Source organism: Erigeron canadensis, chromosome 6, assembly GCF_010389155.1.
Source record: "Erigeron canadensis isolate Cc75 chromosome 6, C_canadensis_v1, whole genome shotgun sequence".
Lineage (NCBI taxonomy): Eukaryota > Viridiplantae > Streptophyta > Magnoliopsida > Asterales > Asteraceae > Erigeron > Erigeron canadensis.
In genome coordinates, this window is record NC_057766.1 from 2,744,313 (window position 1) to 2,763,899 (window position 19,587).

General features: G+C 31.3%; 2 protein-coding genes across 2 annotated transcripts; both read right to left on the reverse strand.

Annotated features, from left to right (window-relative positions):
• Window positions 1-249: 249 nt before the first annotated feature.
• Window positions 250-4,427, reverse strand: LOC122604095 (GDSL esterase/lipase EXL3-like). The gene is made up of 5 exons (XM_043776996.1): window positions 4,151-4,427; window positions 2,192-2,322; window positions 1,327-1,560; window positions 615-870; window positions 250-521 (listed from the first exon to the last, which is right to left on the reverse strand). Exons 1-5 carry the CDS (start codon window positions 4,425-4,427, stop codon window positions 331-333), a joined length of 1,089 nt encoding a protein of 362 aa, XP_043632931.1. The 3' UTR covers window positions 250-330.
• Window positions 4,428-5,544: 1,117 nt separating this feature from the next.
• LOC122605189 (GDSL esterase/lipase EXL3-like) lies at window positions 5,545-11,081 on the reverse strand. Its single transcript, XM_043778089.1, has 5 exons — window positions 10,755-11,081; window positions 7,004-7,134; window positions 6,671-6,904; window positions 5,999-6,254; window positions 5,545-5,899 (listed from the first exon to the last, which is right to left on the reverse strand). Exons 1-5 carry the CDS (start codon window positions 11,071-11,073, stop codon window positions 5,709-5,711), a joined length of 1,131 nt encoding a protein of 376 aa, XP_043634024.1. The 5' UTR covers window positions 11,074-11,081; the 3' UTR covers window positions 5,545-5,708.
• Between the last annotated feature and the right edge of the window lie 8,506 nt (window positions 11,082-19,587).

The following is a 19,587-nucleotide window of genomic DNA, read 5'->3' on the forward strand; positions in this document are numbered from 1 at the left end:
CAATTGTTCAACAAATACAATAACAAAAGGTAATGAACTAATGATACGTATGATTATTAAATAGGCCTAACGACGTGCCTAAAAATCAAATTTTCATACATATCATGATCAGTGGATGAGAATCAATGAGAAAAGTTACACATTGATCATGTCACGTTTTTGACATATATTTTCAAGTCTAACTATAAGTCTATCAAAATAGCCAAATTTATTATTTTTCTATAACAAAACAAATTCACAAGCCACATTTTTTTTATCACACACAAAAAAACAACTTTTTAAACATATATAACTCTCTTAGGGCGCATACCAATGAACATTTATATAGTTTCAAAAGAAATCATTTATGTATTTTCCTACAATTTGATTTGTAAGTATGTTGTATCCTTTATCTGTAGGATGAGCACTGTCCCAAAAAAGATATTTTGAATCATCTGGACATGTAGGCACCAATTGATTGCATAAAACAGCAACCTCTATGTTTCCAGTGCCACAACAGCCCCTGTCCACAACTTCTAGTCCTGAACCATGATAATTTTAACTTGTTAGAGTAACAAATAAATAGAATTAGTAAAACATATGACTTTTCAATCCAAGTTTTGACTATTTAGTACCGTATAGGAGGGGATTTTGAATAATAGCAAACAAAGGGTTGTATATATCAATATAGACAATCCTTGATTGGGCCAGAGTTTTGTTGAGGTATTCAATTTCTGGTTGCAGCTTGTTGTTATATATTTGAGCTGCTTGATTGTACTGTTCTGAACACACTCTAAGTCCTCCACCAGCAAGAGTTCTTTGTGCTGGTAAACATCCTATTGGCGGCGCATTAAAGACCCCTATTCTTCTTGCTCCAAGTTTGTATATATCCTTCAATATAACTGAATTAGTTAAAACTTACTCTACAACATTCTAACACATCAAATAATTAAGAAGTATACAAAAGAGTCCACAATTTCTATTAAGGTTTTTTTGTCAAGCAAATTCTTATTCTGTCTCATTTTAAATGTCTTATTTTGACTTTCAAAGCTTTTTATATAAACTTTGACTGTAAACTTTTTTTTTCGTATTATATAGTAGTTGATGAAACATATATCAATGAAAAGGATATTAAAATCTCATTTCATTCATATCTTTTATATCAAGCATTATATAAAACAAACAAAATTTACTCTGTAACATACTAAATCACCAAATACAAACTATATAAGAATTCACATTTTAACTAAAGATTTGTCATAAGGTTGTAATTCCAAATATCACTAAATATATACAAGTAATGAATTAGTTAATTATAAGAAGCAAACACATGAAAAAACAATGTACCTGTATAAATTTAGAAGCGAATGACACAATAAGATTGGCATAAGTTGGAATATCGTATTGTAATCTTCGGAGGCCAACAGTGAAGTAAGTATTAGCGAGATCGTCGGTACCTGCGACCACTAAGAATATGCTATTTGCTAATATGTATTTTGTTCCTTCTTCTCCGACTATAACCTTCACTTTCTCGATGTATTCCTTAAATTGTTTCAATTGATCTGTTAATGACAAAACAGCCTGATAGAAAATAAAATTAGACACAGATTTAATTTTATGGACACTACGAAAAATGGTGCTCATGATATAGCATATAATTCAAATGAACTTGAACTATACTTGGCAGAGTTTGTCCATGGGAGTATTCATACTTTGGATATATGTGTAATTGTGTAGCTAATTTTCACTAAAATAATAGATAAGTTATTGTGACCAGACAAAGTATCCGCGTGTTGTTGCGGTAAGATGGTAGGGTGATATGGCTTAGAGTGTGATAGGTCATAGGAGGTGATATGTCATAGAGTGTGATAGTCAAATGCTTTAGTCGTACGGGTTCCGCCCTCGGATTTAAAAATTCGTCGAAAGTATATCAAATGACATCTCTAATAAAAGAACATGAAATTTTAAGAACACCCATATAATTTTTATAATTTATCCATGTACGGTTTTTGAGATAAATTTGTTTGAATAGATTAGAGAATAAAATGATTTATGAGGAAAAGAGAAAAATGAATAGTTGAGATGTATATATATGTATTGTACATTATACATTATTAGGTGTACATTGTTGAAAAATTAAAAAGTTAAAAAAAAATTAAAAGAAACAAATGTTTTATAACGTAGTAGAGATTAGAAATTTCTGATCAATTACCAATATCATGGGAGTTTGGGGATCAAATCCTGAGGCGCCAGAAGCAAAGCTTACACCGGTTAGTAGCTCTTTATCATCAAGGGATGGATCAAGATATGCCGGCAATAGCTCTTTTATTCCCAGTTGTTCAACTGAAAAACAGTAGAAATGTATATATTAAAAGATGTCACTATAAGATTACTTATAAGTAACGAGAATGCTCAAAACAAGTAAACTTGAAATTATTAGCCTCATTACAAATTACAAGATATATAAACAATAAGTAAATGTATTCAGTTTGATACTTACACTTCAGAGTTCAGACTATTTATATACAAACACATGCATATATCTTTAAAATTGTAAGTGAATAATGAATTAATATATTCTTAAAAGTTGGTATATATATATATATACACACTTTTTAGCTTGTACTCATTATTTAAAATTTTTCATGATTAAAAAAGTTAACAAACAATAACCAATTGCATGTCTTATTGAGTAAGTAGGAAAACAAAAATATAATTAAATTGCCAACGTACGAAATCTTTTTCATCTAAAAGTTGGTGATCAACCGTATTACATTACTGCCAACGTCAAAACTAATACAAACAAATATGTCTTACACAAATAATAATTTACGCATGTTTGTCAAAATAATGTGGAAACAATATATAAAAACAACACATGCAACATAATTCAAGTAAATTAAGGAGAGTCACAATTTTACCCATTCATGGATATATCTTTTAATACTATGACATCATTTTTATACCATTTAGGTACGTAAAACATGGAAACAGCCTCTCTACTTAGGTAGAGGTCAAGTTTGCATACAACTTAACCTCCCCCATACACTGTCGATATATTGGGGCTCAAAACCTACGAAATGTGACACTGAACAGTTTCTTTCTTTCTTTCTTTCCTTACATATCACTTTTCATTACATAAATTGGATAATTTAAATAATTCTACTCTAGACTATAGAGTTAGCGACTCTTTCGATATAGATGTACGCGACTTAGTTAAGGAATTTTGCGTAGTTCACACAATCACACCACTCGTAAGATGTATACTTAGAAAGTTTTCAAACCTAGAACTCCTAAGATGTTAATATATACGAATATATGAATATATATCTAGGCGAACCGGCTGAAGATTTATGGTGATGGCTTTAGGCGGGCCTTTTTTTAGGAATCGGAAAAACTAAACTAAAAACCTATTGGCAAGGTTAATTTTTTTTTTTTTTACTGTAACTATATTTGATATGTTTAATTGTTTAAATGCTTCTCGTTTTAACCTTTTTCGAATGACCAGATATATATTTGAGATTGTTTGTTTTTATATGAAACCCATGAATGTAAACTTGACAGACTTAGTTACTTGGGCTGACTAGCCCACTAATAAATTTGGGCCGACCAGTGTATATCTTATTATTGCACTATATTTTTTATCATGTTTGTTTCCCATTTTACTTACGAACGTGTATTCGATCAGTTTACGATCCGTATACTATTTGTTAAACTAACATTATACCCGCACAATGTGGCGTTGGTAACAGCGACGATGGTTTAGTGGTGTTGGGTGATGATGGCATCGACAATTGGTGTCGAGTGGTGTAACCGTGTAAGGTTATGTAAGGATGATAGTGGAAATATTTTACAAGATAAGAACTTAGAATGTAAATTAACAAGATAAGGGTTTAAAGTGTTAATTAATTCATTAAGAGCAAATTTAGTAATTTATAATAACTCTCCATAAGAAGTGTTTATTAAGGGTAGTTTAATACTTTTGCATCTAACCATGTTCTAACATTTTCTAAAAATAGGGGGTTAATAATTATTATAGGAAGTATAGATATAAATAATTATGTACCCATGCATGCAATAATGTTAATCAATAATAAAAAAAGAAAAAGAAAGACAAAGTAAGCAACGGAAAAGGATACTTCATCTACGTATTAAAGCATGTACATTTTACCTATTAAGTCCGCCGGGGTTTTATTATTGGAAAATCTTCCTGTTGGTTTTCCACCCGCAAAATCTTTTCCATAGGGAGCAAAGTTAGCTTTGATTAGAGTATTTATATTGTTGTTAGCCCCTTGATCCACTATCGAGTCTCCAAACGCTATAACAGCCGGGACAGTAACATTTGGCGGTAGCGTGATCATCCTTGCGCAACCATGATCGCCAAAAAAATAAAGAGAGATCAAGGAAATAATGATGAGTGAAGGTTTGATAAAATTTAGAGACTCCATCATCATGTATTATGTGCTAAGGAAACAATTACATTAAGAAAAATGAATTATATAGCTGGGACGCAAAATTAAGAAGGGAGTTGAGCTATATATCCATTTTCTACACCTGAATTTTTTTTAAATTTCCATGTTAAGGATTAATTAAATTTATCATAAGATCGATTAACGTTTTGGACATACTTAGTCAATGAATTATACTGGTGATAAATGTTTTTTAGAAAGACACACGTTACTTATTAATAATCCACACCTAATTGTTTTTTACGAGACTTAATTCGATCCATAACATTTTGGCTGGTAAACCAAAGCATAGATGATAATTTACAAGCCTTCTCCAATTTACACACATGATGATGATGATAGATAAATGGACTTGTTCAATGACCTAGAACTTTAGCCCGATTATAGATATTTCAAATACTAATAATTAGGTAATATAAAGTAGCATATATGTGATATCTATGAATTTTTATTATCATAAGCCAGAAGAATTTTCACTTTTTCTTTGTTATTAGTGTTGTATTTATAATTTTTATTGTCTACCAGCTAGTTAGCATTTTCGTTTTGCAAATCATCATTGTAATTTGTTAGTGTTCAATGAATTAATATCAGCACCTACGTACTTATCAAAACAAAATTGCAAGTCTAATGTATTTTCTCCTCGTCAAATAAGGGGGATCGTTAGGGCCAAAATTCGCTGATATGACTTGGTTGCTGACGCAGTCTTTAACAAACTAAATTGTCAACATTGAGTATGTTTGACTAAATTAATGTTAACGAGTATGTTTGACTAAGTATATTTATTCCAATTTTGCATCAAAAATAACAGGGTATAAAAAAAGTATTGCCGAACAAAATACTCACATGTTTGACTTCTACAAGGAGACAACAGTCCATGTGATGACTTGACGGGTCTATTTGTGGCATGGTTAGTTCAGTGTAAGAACCTTATATCGTTTTTTTTTTCCTTCCAAAATGGCTAAGAAAATAAAAAGGTAACTCATATGCATTTAATAACAAGTGTACTTCGTCGTTAACAACCATTTTCACATCAATATCTATAACCTTGAAGACTTTTTTTTTTTTTAAGTATATCTCTAAAACAAAACAAACTATATGTACCCAACCAGATGAGCCACACTTATCATTTTTTTATAACAAAACAAATTCACTAGTCACATGATTTTCTTTTATCACTCTTCATACACAAGAAACCAACTTTCCCAACATTGACCATTTACAACTTTTACAATGCCAATACTAATCAACCTTTATACAATCTCAAAAGAAATCATTAATGTATTTCCCTACCACTTGATTTATAAGTATGTTGTATCCTTTGTCTGTAGGGTGATAGCTATCCCAGAATAGATATTTTGAATCATCAGGACAAGTACGCAACAATTTGTTGCATAAAATGGAAACCTCTATGTTTCCAGTGCCACAACAACCTCTATCCACAACTTCTAGTCCTGATGCATGACAGATTTAACTTGTTAGAGTAGCAAAGATCAAAAAATAGTGAAAAAATGTGGCTTTGACCATCAAATTAAGTTACAAGTATTTAGTACCATATTGGAAGGGGTTTTCAATAATAGCAAGCAAGGGGTTGTAGACATCAATATAGACAATCCTTGATTCGATAAGAGTTTCGTTGAGGCGTTCAACCTCTGGTTGCAGCTTGCTGTTATATATTTGAGCTGCTTGATTGTACTCTTCTGAACACACTCTAAGTCCACCACCAGCAAGAGTTCTCTGTGATGGCAAACAACCTATTGGGGGCACATTAAACACCCCTATTCTTCTTGCTCCAAGTTTGTATATATCCTTCAATATATATAACTGGATGAGTTAAAATTTACTCTACAACATTAACACATCAAATAAAAAGTCCACAATTTTTATTAAGGTTTTTTTCTGATGCAAATTTTCACTCTGTCTCATTTTAAATGTCTTATCTTGACTTTCAAATTAAGTCTTTTTATTTAAACTTTGACTGTAAAACTTTTTATTTTATATTCTATAGTAGTTGATGAAACTTAAATCAATGAAATGTATATTAAAATCTCATTTCATTCATGTCTTTTATATCAAGCATTATATAAAACAAACAAAATTATGTACGGTTAAATATGAAAGATAAAGACTTAAAATGTAAAGTTTGGACAATTAAAATTGGGACCGAGGAATTAATAACATGTAATGGATAGGTTTAAGAACAAACAAATGCAAGAATAATGTACCTGTATGAATTTGGAAGCGAATGATACCATAAGATTGGTATAAGATGGGATATCATATTGTAATCTTCGGATGCCAATACTGAAGTAAGTATTAGCAAGATCGTCGCTACCTCCAACCACTAAGAATAAGCTATTTGCTAATATGTATTGTGTTCTTTCTTCTCCAACTATAACCTTGAGTTTCTCGATGTATTCTTTAAATTGTTTCAGTTGATCATCAAGTGACAAAACAGACTGATAGATAAAAAAAAAAACGAGAAAATAGTTAGTTACGTACAGTGTCCATTTCCATACTCGAAAAGTTATTGTGTTTAGAACTTTATGGTCAATTACCGTTATTTGGGAAGTCTGGGGATCAAATCCGGAGGCGCCAGAAGCAAAGCTTACACCGGTTAGTAGCTCTTTATCATCAAGGGATGGATCAAGATATGCCGGCAATAGCTCTTTTATTCCCAGTTGTTCAACTAAGAAACGACATTATTAAAAGATGTTAATTACTATAAGAGAACTTCTAAGTTATGGAAATGTTCAAAGGTAAACTTGAAATTGTTAGCCTCACTATATAATTAAAAAACAATAGCTAAATGTTTTGATATTGACTCCTTCACACTTACACTTCAAATTACAGACTATATACAAACATATATTTCTAAAGTTATAAGTTAAATACTATTAATTATCTCAAAACATCAAATTAAGATACTTTTTACCTTTCTAGCTTATAATTATTAAGGGTTTCCTCTACCCACATCTCTATGTGCCCGCAACACTTCCATACGGAGAAAGATAGGCCTTTTCAAAATTAACACCATAAACAAACAATAATCATTTACATGTCTCACCGAGTAGTAGAAGAAACATAAAAACTACCGCTTAAACCTATTTCTAGTGGGTGAATTTAGACCCCAAGCGACAAGACAACAAATGTTCTTTCCGTTTTAATTTAAATGTTTGACTATTTAAAGTCATTTTCTTTTTTCAACTATGACTTTAAATTTTTTCTTTAAAGTTATATCAATTAAATTACATTTAAACCCAATCTATTCCATGGGATTTTTAAGTTCTATTGAGCCCAAAATGAAATTGGTACACCAACATATTAAATTCGTCGACCTTGCTCATGAGGACCACATAATTTTGTGTATTTGTACACCACTTAAATAGAATAGAATAATATGTGCTCAAAATTCTGAGGCGTATATATATAAGTAGTTGCGCAGTAGTAGAGAAAGGTCTAAATTAATTAAGCATTAACTATGGGCGTTAACGTTTAAAAAATTGATTGATTGATATTAAATGCTTTGGATGAACATCGATCTACAATAAAATCATTGGCTGTAAACCAGCTACTGACTAATTAATCATATAACAAATGCTAAATGCAGCCCTAAGAATTGTATTTAACGTGCATAAAAAACTTGTACATTTCATATTAAAATTTCACTCCTGAATTCTATGGTAAATGTATAAATAATTTATGCACCTTAGAGTTGTATTTAGCAAACCCCCAATCATATATATGTATTGTGAGTTTGTGACTGAATTTTATGATTGGAAAATTGGTATGTCTGATAAGAAGTTAGCTTACTAATGTCGATTCATACAATAGCTAAACAAGTAAACAAAGACTATTATCATGATATTCAATTGATGAAGAGTTGTTTGCTCTGATTATTATATATCTATTATATAAGGGTGGGTTAATGTAGGACCATCTTTTAAATTAGGACCATTAGGACCAAATCTCAACCATTCATTTTTATTTTCTCTCATCAAATTTCAAATCCTGTTTTTCAGAATCCAGTGACATTTCCGACGAGAATCAGTTTTATTTTCCGATGGATAAGGTACGGGCGTTGTCCTTATTATTTCTTCTAAAGGGGTTGTCATCAGACGCATATGAGAATCGTATGGATTTGATGGGCGGCGATCCAAGAGATGGTGGTGGTTGGATACGATACTGGCTTTGCCTTTGCCGTTACCGGCGCCGGCGCCGTGACCAGAAGAGAAGAGATAGACAGCAAATCGCGATGGTCGTGGTGGTGGTGGTTGCCGTCGCCGGATGATCATGGTAGTGGTCGGAGATGATGGTGGTGGTGGTGGTGGTCGGAGAGGAAGGAGGGAAGAGAGAGGGTGTAAAAAAAATGATTGGTTGAGATTTAAGGAGAGAGATAAAAGGAAAAAAAAAAAAAAAAGAATAGTTAAGATTTGATCATAATGGTTTTAATTTTAGAGATACTCTTAATTTATCTATTTCATATATATATATGTAGTAAAAAGTTAAATGAAGAGAAAAAGGATTATGACACGGTATTTCATATATAGGAGACAAATATCTTAATTGTGATGGACGGACCAGAAAAAGTCATGTTAATTTAACAGACGACAAACTAGCCCGTATATAATCATATACAATATATGTTGAGCATTTGAACATTTGTGTGTGATATATTTGTACACGAAAGGACATAGGGTTGTGAAACTCAGAATTTTATGGAACTACGCAATCGTTTTATGATCCCAAAATTTATGGACTCAATAATTTATATACTAGATTTAAAGTTAGAATTTTGGGTTAAGTATACTATTATATAATTTGCATTACATTAACATCCTTATTGGTTTTTGTATTAATATCTATATTTATTAGTTATTAATAGTTCAATAACATAATTGAGGAACTTTTTTTTTATTAAATTAATTTATATGTTGATAAACTAAGCTCCTATAATGGTTCTCGCTTAAGGTCTTTTTAAAAATCATAAGGGATAAAACCCTTAGGCCCATGATCCCATATACATTATGCAAATTCTCACATCTATCAAATATGAATGAAGTGAAGCTAGCAACAGAACATTATTATGATTCAAGTATGACCTACAGAGGTGAAAGCGCATGATTGATATGTTTTTAAAGAGACCAATTAATTAGGCCATTACTTGATTGTACCTGAGGAACCTATTAGAAAAAAATTGTTAATTAATTAACGCATGGGTTCAATACTGGCTTAAGAAGTTGTTTATCTATATCTATATTTTATTCTATAATCAAATAAAAACACCCTTAACATAAAAACACGGTGACAATATATACTTAAAACTTTATTATTTTTTTTCCATTAAAAGTTCATAAAACTAACATAATGTATAACTAATTATTATTTTTTTAAATATTTAACAACACATTGATCTGTTAAAATTTAAAAAGTCATGTTTTTTGTTTTGTTCATCCATCTTACATGCATATTTTATCAAATGGATACAGAAAATACGTGATTTTTTCGATTTTGACGGATCAATATGTTGTTAAACACTTAAATAATGATGATTAGTTATACACTATGTTAGCTTTATGGATTTTTAATGTATCAAAATGATATTTTTAAGTGTTCTCAACCATTTTCTCATTTTAAGAGTAGTAAATCATCTTATTCTATACTATATTTAAGATTTTGTATTGATTTGAAGGTATACTTCGACTCATATACATATAAGATTATTACACCCTCTAACATGATATCTTTAATAGATTAATTAGCAGTTTCATGATGTAATCAATTGAATTAAAATATTTATATACACTCGATCCAAAGATATGAAATGTTTCTCATCTAAAAGTTGGTGATCATCCAATGTTAATTCAACCGTAAACTCTATTATATTTTGCCAACGTCACAAGGTTATGACGTTTGTCAAAATAATGTGGACACAAACAATGTCTAAAAACGGCATAGCTTGACATATCTAAGTGAAGATTAGCTTGTGCAAGTAACTATATAGTTTTAAATAAGCATGCATGGCATGGATTATCATTATGGATATATATGCCAAATAGTGATCCTAGGTCACATTGGTGAATAATTTATTAAGTATAATTTGGAAACCTTTTGAATTTTGATCTTCTAAAAAGTTGAAATTTGTTGTATGTATATATATATATACCACAAAAAGTTCACCCGTTGAGAATGCATTTTCTCATATAGGAGTATTAATTATTTTTTACTTCAATGAAGGGTCTAAAAGAGAAAAACAAAGTAAGCAAATGAAGAAGATAACTAATTATGTACCCATGCATGCTAATTTACCTATCAAGTCCGCCGGGGTTTTATTATTTGAAAATCTTCCGGTTGGTTTTCCACCCACAAAATCTTTGCCATAGGGAGCAAAGTTAGCCTTGATTAGAGTGTTTAGATTATTGTTAGCACCTTGATCCACAATCGAGTCTCCAAACGCTATCACAGCTGGGACAGTAATATTTTGCGGTAGTGTGATCAGCCGTGCGCAACAAAAATCGTCATGAAAATAAAATAAAAGAGAGACCAAGAAAATAGTGAGTGAATAGGATGAGTGTGAAGGTTTGATAAAATTTTGAGATTGCATCATGTATTTGAAGCAAGGAGACATGAAGAAAAGCAAAATATGGCTTGGACTAAAAAGAAGGGCGTTGAGCTATATATCCATTTACTAGCTACACCTGAATTATTATAAAAATACAAGTTATTAATAATGAAACTTAGGATAAGATCAATGTTTTCGACATGCTCTTTAGTAATACTACCTTAAATTAGTCAATGAATTACGAGTATATTGGTAATAAACGTTTTTTTTTTAAGAAAGATGTGCTCGCTACTTAATAATCTACACACGTACATGGTTTTGAAACCAAACCATAGCTCATATTGACAAACACCTTTTCGACACATAATGCTGATAGATAAATTGGACGTGTTCAATTACCTAGAATATCATTTTAATTAGCACTCTTTAATTACTAAACAATTTATAAATATTTCAGTCACTAAAAATTAAGTACTATTGAAGATGTTGTTTACGTATAAAGTATAGTATCTATGTACCCTTAATTTCATGAGCCTAGAAATATAAAAATATAAAAATACCATTATACAGTAGTACTATACACCAAAGTTTAAGTGATAGAAATTCTAGTAACACGGGACACTTCCAAATTCTAGAAATTCTAACTTGTTACTAAATTTTAAACTTTCAATGTCAAAAAAATGTAGCGAAAGTACATGGTACAGGCTAGCGTTAATAAAGTTAAACTTTCAATGATGCCTATAAATAAATTAAAGTATATATAGCGAAACGATACTAGCTAGGTTCAGCTTTTGGTAACAGTTGCAAGAGGGAAAAAAATGATTTGTTCCTTTTCTTCAATAACAATTCGTATAATACTTCTCCTAGTCTTAATAGATTTTTTGTCCCGATCACCACTAGTACCGGCATATTAGTATATGTCACATCAAAAAAATTCCCTCCAACTACATTCTGAGGCAAGGTTGCAATCGGTATTTTATATCGGCTCTTTTTATTGCAAGAATTGGTTCTTTGGCTCCATTGCATCCACCCCCTTGGCAAGTAATAGGCAAGTAGAATCGGCTCTTTTTGCAAGGAATATAGGCTTAATTTGGTCGATTGTAGTGAACGTTGAGAGCTTATCTGTCAACTTTTTTTTTTTTTAAATTCTCATTGGCTCCCTTTAGCAAGAATTGAGACTACACCCTATAAATTGGCAAGAATTGATAAGTTTTTTGACTCGACACGTGGAGGACTCCTATTTGCTAAAAATATACCGAGGTTTTTACTATGAGTCAGATTATACTTTTATCGATTTTTGTGATCTCACAAAATCAATTCGATAAGTGGAAATTAGTTTATGGTGATCAACTCGCAAATACGTACCCATGTGCAAGTCACGTGAGGGGCATTTTCATCATTTCACTCCACTTCTTCCTTCACTTCTTTAGAATCGTCCATGTGGTTTTTTTGTTTTGCAATTTTCATCCCTATTATTGTTATTTTTTTAATTCAAACATTTGTCATAATGTGTCAAAACCCGACCCGACCTTGATCTGGCCCAACCCGAAACCCGGTAATGCAACAAAATTGAAATAGTGATCCCACCCATTATCTTATTGGGCGATTTTCGGGTCATGTGTTCATCCCTAGGTTGATGTGTAGGATAAACAAAGTATCAGAAATGAATGGTTGATAAAAGATGTTTTTGATACTTTTCCTGACTTGGAAAAAAAAATGTCGACCACTCATTTCTGATACATTGTTACTTAGGTATTTTCAGTACCGATGTTAACATGCCTCCTTTTTCGATAAAGCGAACCATTATTCTGCTTCTTTAAATGGAGCTTGTTGTTTATACATATCATAACATTCATAAATATATATGTATATAAATAAAAGATTATGCAGACAATGTATTTGATTTAATATTTGGATTTTAAAAAAAAATAACTACAGGGATGAATATTGTAAAAAGAACAAACCACATGGATGATTTTAAAGAAGTAGGGAGAAAAATGGAGTGAAATAATGAAAATGCCCCTCACGTGACTTGTACATGGAAGAACTTAACAGAAGTAAGGATGAAGTGCAAACCACAAGGATGATTTTGGCCATAAATTTAACGGAATAATGAAAACCGCTAATTTAACAAATCACAAGGATGATTTTTGTACTTAATCTTAAATTATATATGTTCTCGAATACTTAACCCAAAAATATTAACAAAGATTCTTATCTCACTTTGTTTGCCTTCACGGCTCCCAACTAGAAATCACCAAAGTGAAAAGATGTTTGTGCGTGACCTATTTAATGAAAAGCTTGCCGTCGTCGTACCTTTTGTATCCTTCATATATGGCATGCCACGTTATGAGAAACCGGTTGTAAAAGATGAAATATAGAAAAGTTTGTCTTTGCAACGTTTCGAACGTTCTAATTAAATCACTCAATGATTAGAAAAAAAAATAATTTTTTATTCACATGAAGTATTATTAATCTCCCTAGCTATTTACACGAAAGGATTTCGGCGTTTCTATTTCTTTCCATAAATGGGCAGGTAAACAACTAAGGACTAACGTTAACTTATCTGATCCTATTATCATCATAGTGACACGTTTTGCAGTACAAAATATATAGACTAAAATTTTTATCCACTTTCAACATACTCATTCCTTATAATAACCATTGTTGTGTCAGATTAAATCATATGTTTTCAAATCGAATTTTTCATGAAGCATTATGGTGAGAACTTTATGAATAAAAAGAACTAACTATACTAGTATTATTTTTGAGATTAAAATATTTATATACATACTTTAAGTTTTGATCAAAGTAGACGTGCCTTCCAACCGTTTTACAATTAAAGAACCAAAGTTTTCTAGTCAAGTGCCAGCTACCTTTCCTTCTCAATCAATTATTAGATTTTGCATGTATATTTAACAAATTTTGTTAGACATTGGGATCATACATTTAAGTCATAGTTTTCCTAAACAAGAAAGGATTTTTTTATTTTTCTTTTCCTTAATAATGTTTTCACAAACCACATGTATAGGGTCTCCAAACATAATAAAATTAATAACATGAATATTTAAGTTATATGATGAACTACTCATGTGTTTAATGTATGAGAAAAATGTTCGAATCCTAGTTATTTATTAATACTTAAATAGTTCATTAAACGATATAAACATTTGGTAGTTCACTAAGGTGGGTGGGTGACGTAGAGGCACCCAAATGATGGATGTTAGGTTCATTATAGCGCATATTAAAATTTTGAACTTTTTATTTATTTATTTCTTCAACATTTGTTTTTGGTCAAAACATGTTCACCTCATATATATGTGGTTTATACACCCACAGGACAGGATGTCATTGTTGAAATAAACATGATTCGAGTGATAAAACATCTCAGATCGTCCTGTGGAACCTGTAAGAGCATAAAACATGATTGCTATTGATTTCGGGTTCCCATAACAAGGTGATTGAGTAATAATGGGATGAGTAATTCGGCTGTAACTTGATACACGAATTTAGAGAGGAGAGACACACAAAAATTAGGGTGTTATGTGTGTAGGGATTAACCTTAACTTAGGGTTAATTACCCTCTATTTATAATGAGAGTAATTATACATTCAACCCCTTTGGTGTTTAATGTGTGTACCATTAGTCCTTTTAGTTACAATCACCTAATGGGAAACCATATAGTATGCCCATTATATATTTACTAGACATAGAGATTTCAGTTATCGCCAATTATCGTATCAGGAATGATAGATGATCAGTGACGGTCACACTAACATGGTTCCAACAATCATCACGCTAATTCACAAGGAAACCCCCCGGATAGATCATCAAACGACACGACATCTACGGCATTGAATGTCATTTGTAGTGAAACATATACTCTCATGGATTCAAATCATGATTTCCTAAGGAACAAACCTTCATTGGAGACCTGTAATGTCACTGGGCTATCAACCCATTGACTGAACTTTCTATATTAAAAGTTCATCTCTTATATTACGATAAATGTCCAAATATTTAATATACCTTAATTACAAATTTTAATGTTACGTTACACAAAACCCAATAAAGTAATAATCATTAAATATCATAAACATATATATATATATATATAAACATAAATGTATATATCTTGACACCACAACTCTACAAAATACGTAGTCATTTCATAAATACATACTCGATACGTGGCCATTAAAATAACTAGATTGTATATTGTATACCGCATATATATATATATATGGAGAATTTCATATGTCCTATACTGACACATTAGTTACATATTTACCTAACTTAAATAAATAATTACATATATATCCAACTTTTGTTTAGATTATATCATATCTACCCAAACCACAAATTATATTGTAATAAAAACTAAAAAAGAAAAAAATATATGTATTTTATTTACCACTATTATTCATTTCAACGATCCTTCTAGTAAACATACTGTCATCTAGGTTTGTGTTTTCTTTTTTTGCCATTATGTTTGATTATCTTCGGTGCTTACAAATCCTCTTATGGTTGTACTCTGTTTCTTTTTTATGGTAGTCACTTTCAAAGTATCTTTTAGAATCCTTGCATAGCTGCAATATTATGTATTTTGAGGATTCGTTTATTACATAATATTACAATATCTTAATATAAACATAGTTCACCATGATAACATAAACAATAACATAAGTGGCAGTCATCATTTGGGAGTATTTTTTTGTCAAATGTCATGGTCTATCGTGTTTTTATCTATTGGGTTTTATAAAAAATGTTCGTAATAATATAACGACAATACTTGTTTTTGTTAGCTATTTGAATCATGCACTACAACACTATTTCTTTCATGGTAATGATATTTATTTTATGTTATTTCATAGTAATGGACCAATGGTATTGATTAATGTGCATGACATGTTGCTCCTGGATTCTTTATTAAGCGTTTTTTGTTTATTAGTTTTATTATACCATAAAATTGTTTTGTTTATTACTTGTATATACAAAAGTTTTCTTACCGTGTGTCTTTTGCTCTATTGATCCACACCCGATCATATATGTGCAACCGCAACTTCGAGATGTGTTTAGATTGTGAATTACTTATATAACTCGCCTAATACGTAATTGGTTGTTAGTTAACAAGGATAATTAGAGAATTTATTGAATAAATTTGATTATAAATTATTTTATAACACAATGGATAAATATGATATAATCTAAATAAATTTTGGATATATATGTAATTATTAATTGAAGTTGGGTAAATATGTAATTAGGGTGCTAATATGAGAAATATATGAAATTTTACCATATATATATATATATATATATATAGGATATAGATCAAGTAAGAAGGTACCTTAAGGAGAGAAGGTTCGTTTTTTGATTTTTTTTTTTAGCTTGTTTTTTTTGGACTTTTTTTCACTTTTTCTTTCTCTTTTTAATTAACTAATTCCATATAAAAAATTTTAAAATTTTTTTTTTTCAAAAGGCGTAGCCCGTACGATATAGGTTAAGCCTCTCGATCTATGGCGGAGCCATGATGGCTAAGGGTCAAGCCCGTTAGGTAGATCACCCCATCATCGATCAACCCTTATGACCTATCACCCTCTATGATCTATCACTCCCACCAACTACCCCTTATTAATATCCTTAAGGGCGAAGCCCGTACCGTACTCTTACATGTATAACTCATTAACTCGGGTTAGATTTTTTTTTTTTAATTTTTTTATGGATTGAGTTAATTAAAAAAAGTGGAAAAAAAAAACAAGCTAAAATAACGGATCTTCTCTCCCTTCTTTCTTTAAGAACCTACCATCTGGATCTCTACCCTATATATATATATATATATATTTAGGAGTTCTCACGGTTCTTACAAAAAAATTGATTTTCAAAAGAAGGGTCCCTTATATATATATATATATATATATATAAGGGACCCTTCTTTTGAGAATCAATTTTTTTGTAAGAACCGTGAGAACTCCTAAATTTTATATTAGATCACATGTTCTTTTTTGTTCATTCACATGTGAAATGTTATAAAAATATATGTTGCAGAAGAAAATTTTTTGCAAAACCTTATATATAGTCGTTTATCACATGTCAACAGAAAATATGAACAAATTCATTCACAAGTTCATAAAAGGCTACTTTGAAGGTTTCTTCAAAAAGTTTCTTCTACAACATACATTTGTATATCATTTCACATGTGAATGAACAAAAAAATATGTAAAGAAATATATAATTTAAAAGTTCTCATGCTTCTTAAAAAAAATAGTTTCAAAATAAGTAAACTATATATATATAACTTCTATATAATTTATCAATTTTTGATGAGCATTAATTGGCCACATTACTTTTTTTTTTTATTTAACGGTGGAAATTTTATTAATGATATAAAGAGATCAACTAGCAAGTTAATTAATAGAAATCAACAGTAAGAAAATCAAGAATTACAACACGCTACCTTATAATATGCAAGAAAGACTAACCAACACTTTTGTACAAAGACCAAAATTAGTATTGCTCCGGCAGTCCCTCTATATTGTCGATATAAAGAGTTTGTATGATTTATATTGTATATAGTGTCCTAAAACAACCGTGGTTTTTTTTTTATCGATACCTAGCGACATTTATTATAGCATACAATAATAGAACACACATTTTTACGTTTGAAATAAAATTTTGAATGTTATGATCTTTATGGTACTAAAATAAGAAGTATATATGTTAATGAATAATAAGAGGATTTTATTTAAGGTGACGAGAACGGTACTCGCGCGTTGGACGGTGAATGGCGGCAACGCCGGTAGCGGCGATGATGGCGGCCAATGGCGGTATTAAAGGGGGGCAAGGGGGTCCAATGCCCCCTTAAAATTTAAGTTTTTTCATGTATTTTAAAATTTTTCATACATTTTTAAAATTTTCCTATATGTTTTTTTAAATTTTGCCCATTTTTACAAAAAATTTCTTGAGTTTTCTGATTTTGCCCCCTCTAAGATTTTTTGTTGGTTACGCCTCTGGTGGCGGCGGAGATTGGTGGTGGTGGTGGTGGCGCCGGTGAGTAGTGGAAGATATTGATGTAATGTGACTATGATGTGTGATACATCATGCATTAGAATATGTACATTGTTGAAACTTAAAATCAATATTTAAATTTTGAGTTCAATGTTGAAAACTAAAAATGAATTTGCTTTATAATATAATATAGATACAAATAATGGATCGGATATAGATTGGGGATATAGATTTAGTGACGTCAAATCCATATATGAATCTTTCATTCTTATCCGAAGCAACAGGATATCAGTTTCGCTTAGGGATGTTCAAAAAATACAAAATCTCGATCCCGTCCTGATACTGAAAGTGATACCGAGTCTCGAACGGGACCGGGACTGGGACCGGGACCCATTTTTATTAGTTTGTGGGATCGATAGCAAACAGAAATGGTATCGGAAAAATCCCGAAGTCCCAACAAAGTCCCAAGTAGTCCCGTATACTTATGTATTCAAAGCTCCCTTGATTCTTCAATTAAACTTTCTATTCTCTCAAAGCGCAAACACAAATATCGCAAACTATATACCACCAATACTACTCACGGTTATATATTCATTATATTGTTTTAAAGAAGATCTTAACTCCCCATGCTAACTAACATTGCTTACATGTAGTCGTGCACGCCCAAACTCCAAACCCTTCTGTTTGTTATGATCAGATATAAACTTTTGGTTATGGAATCAGTAACTGAATTTTAATTTGGAACAAATGATCGTTATTTGTTATATGTTCAGATGGTTAAATATTAGATAGTTATTAGGTGATCATGTTTGTATATTAGTTGGTTTGTTATTGTTTTTAATTGGGACTCATCGGGATTCGGTACCGAAATCCCGATCCCGTCCCGGTTCGGTACTAACTCATATGGGATCGAGACCGGTACGAAGATTCCGTGAAATTCAGGATCAGTACCATCGGGATCGGGATCGGGACCGGTACGGCGTACCAGTCCCATGCCCATCCCTAGTTTCACTATTAGTTAAAAAGAAAAACTCCTTGTTCAAAGTTACCCGTGAAAGAAGTCTCAAATTTTTGACCTAGTATCTACAACACTTTTTTTTTAAACAGCGTGTTAGTTCGTGTTAGTTGGTTAGTGGTTCAAACACTAGCAGTGACATCCAAATCGGCAGTATGCTCGAAGGCACCCCTGAAGACCAAGGGTGCAATAACACAACCATGGGGAATTAAGATTCGATCCCTGGTCTCCAAGCCAACATCCCCTCTCCCGGAGCTCCTAATGAAGACCCTTGGTGGCCACTTGATCTAAGACCAAGTGGTTAAGATCTACATCACTTAACTAGGGTATCCTGTGGCTGTTTTCACCAAGGTGTTTAGTAGAGATATTACAATGACTCAGACCACCCTGGTGGTAACATATTTATATATTAAAGGAAATTTACAAACTTCATCCAATCACTCGGAATGGATTTATCTAGAATATGAAATGGCAATAGTTCAACAAATACTTTGCAACAGAATCTAATGCACTCAATAAACATTTTGGAAATCAAGTGATTGACTAACAGCTAACAG

Excerpts from the sequence above, each read along its gene's own strand:
- LOC122604095 (XM_043776996.1), bottom strand. The coding sequence starts at position 4,427 with ATGGAGTCTCTAAATTTTATCAAACCTTCACTCATCATTATTTCCTTG. Across the intron at positions 1,561-2,191 it reads CCCAAACTCCCATGATATTG|GCTGTTTTGTCATTAACAGA; the intron begins GTAATTGATCAG and ends ATTTTCTATCAG. Across the intron at positions 871-1,326 it reads TCGCTTCTAAATTTATACAG|GATATATACAAACTTGGAGC; the intron begins GTACATTGTTTT and ends GTTATATTGAAG.
- LOC122605189 (XM_043778089.1), bottom strand. The coding sequence starts at position 11,073 with ATGTCTCCTTGCTTCAAATACATGATGCAATCTCAAAATTTTATCAAA. Across the intron at positions 6,905-7,003 it reads CCCAGACTTCCCAAATAACG|TCTGTTTTGTCACTTGATGA; the intron begins GTAATTGACCAT and ends TTTATCTATCAG. Across the intron at positions 6,255-6,670 it reads TCGCTTCCAAATTCATACAG|GATATATACAAACTTGGAGC; the intron begins GTACATTATTCT and ends TATATATTGAAG.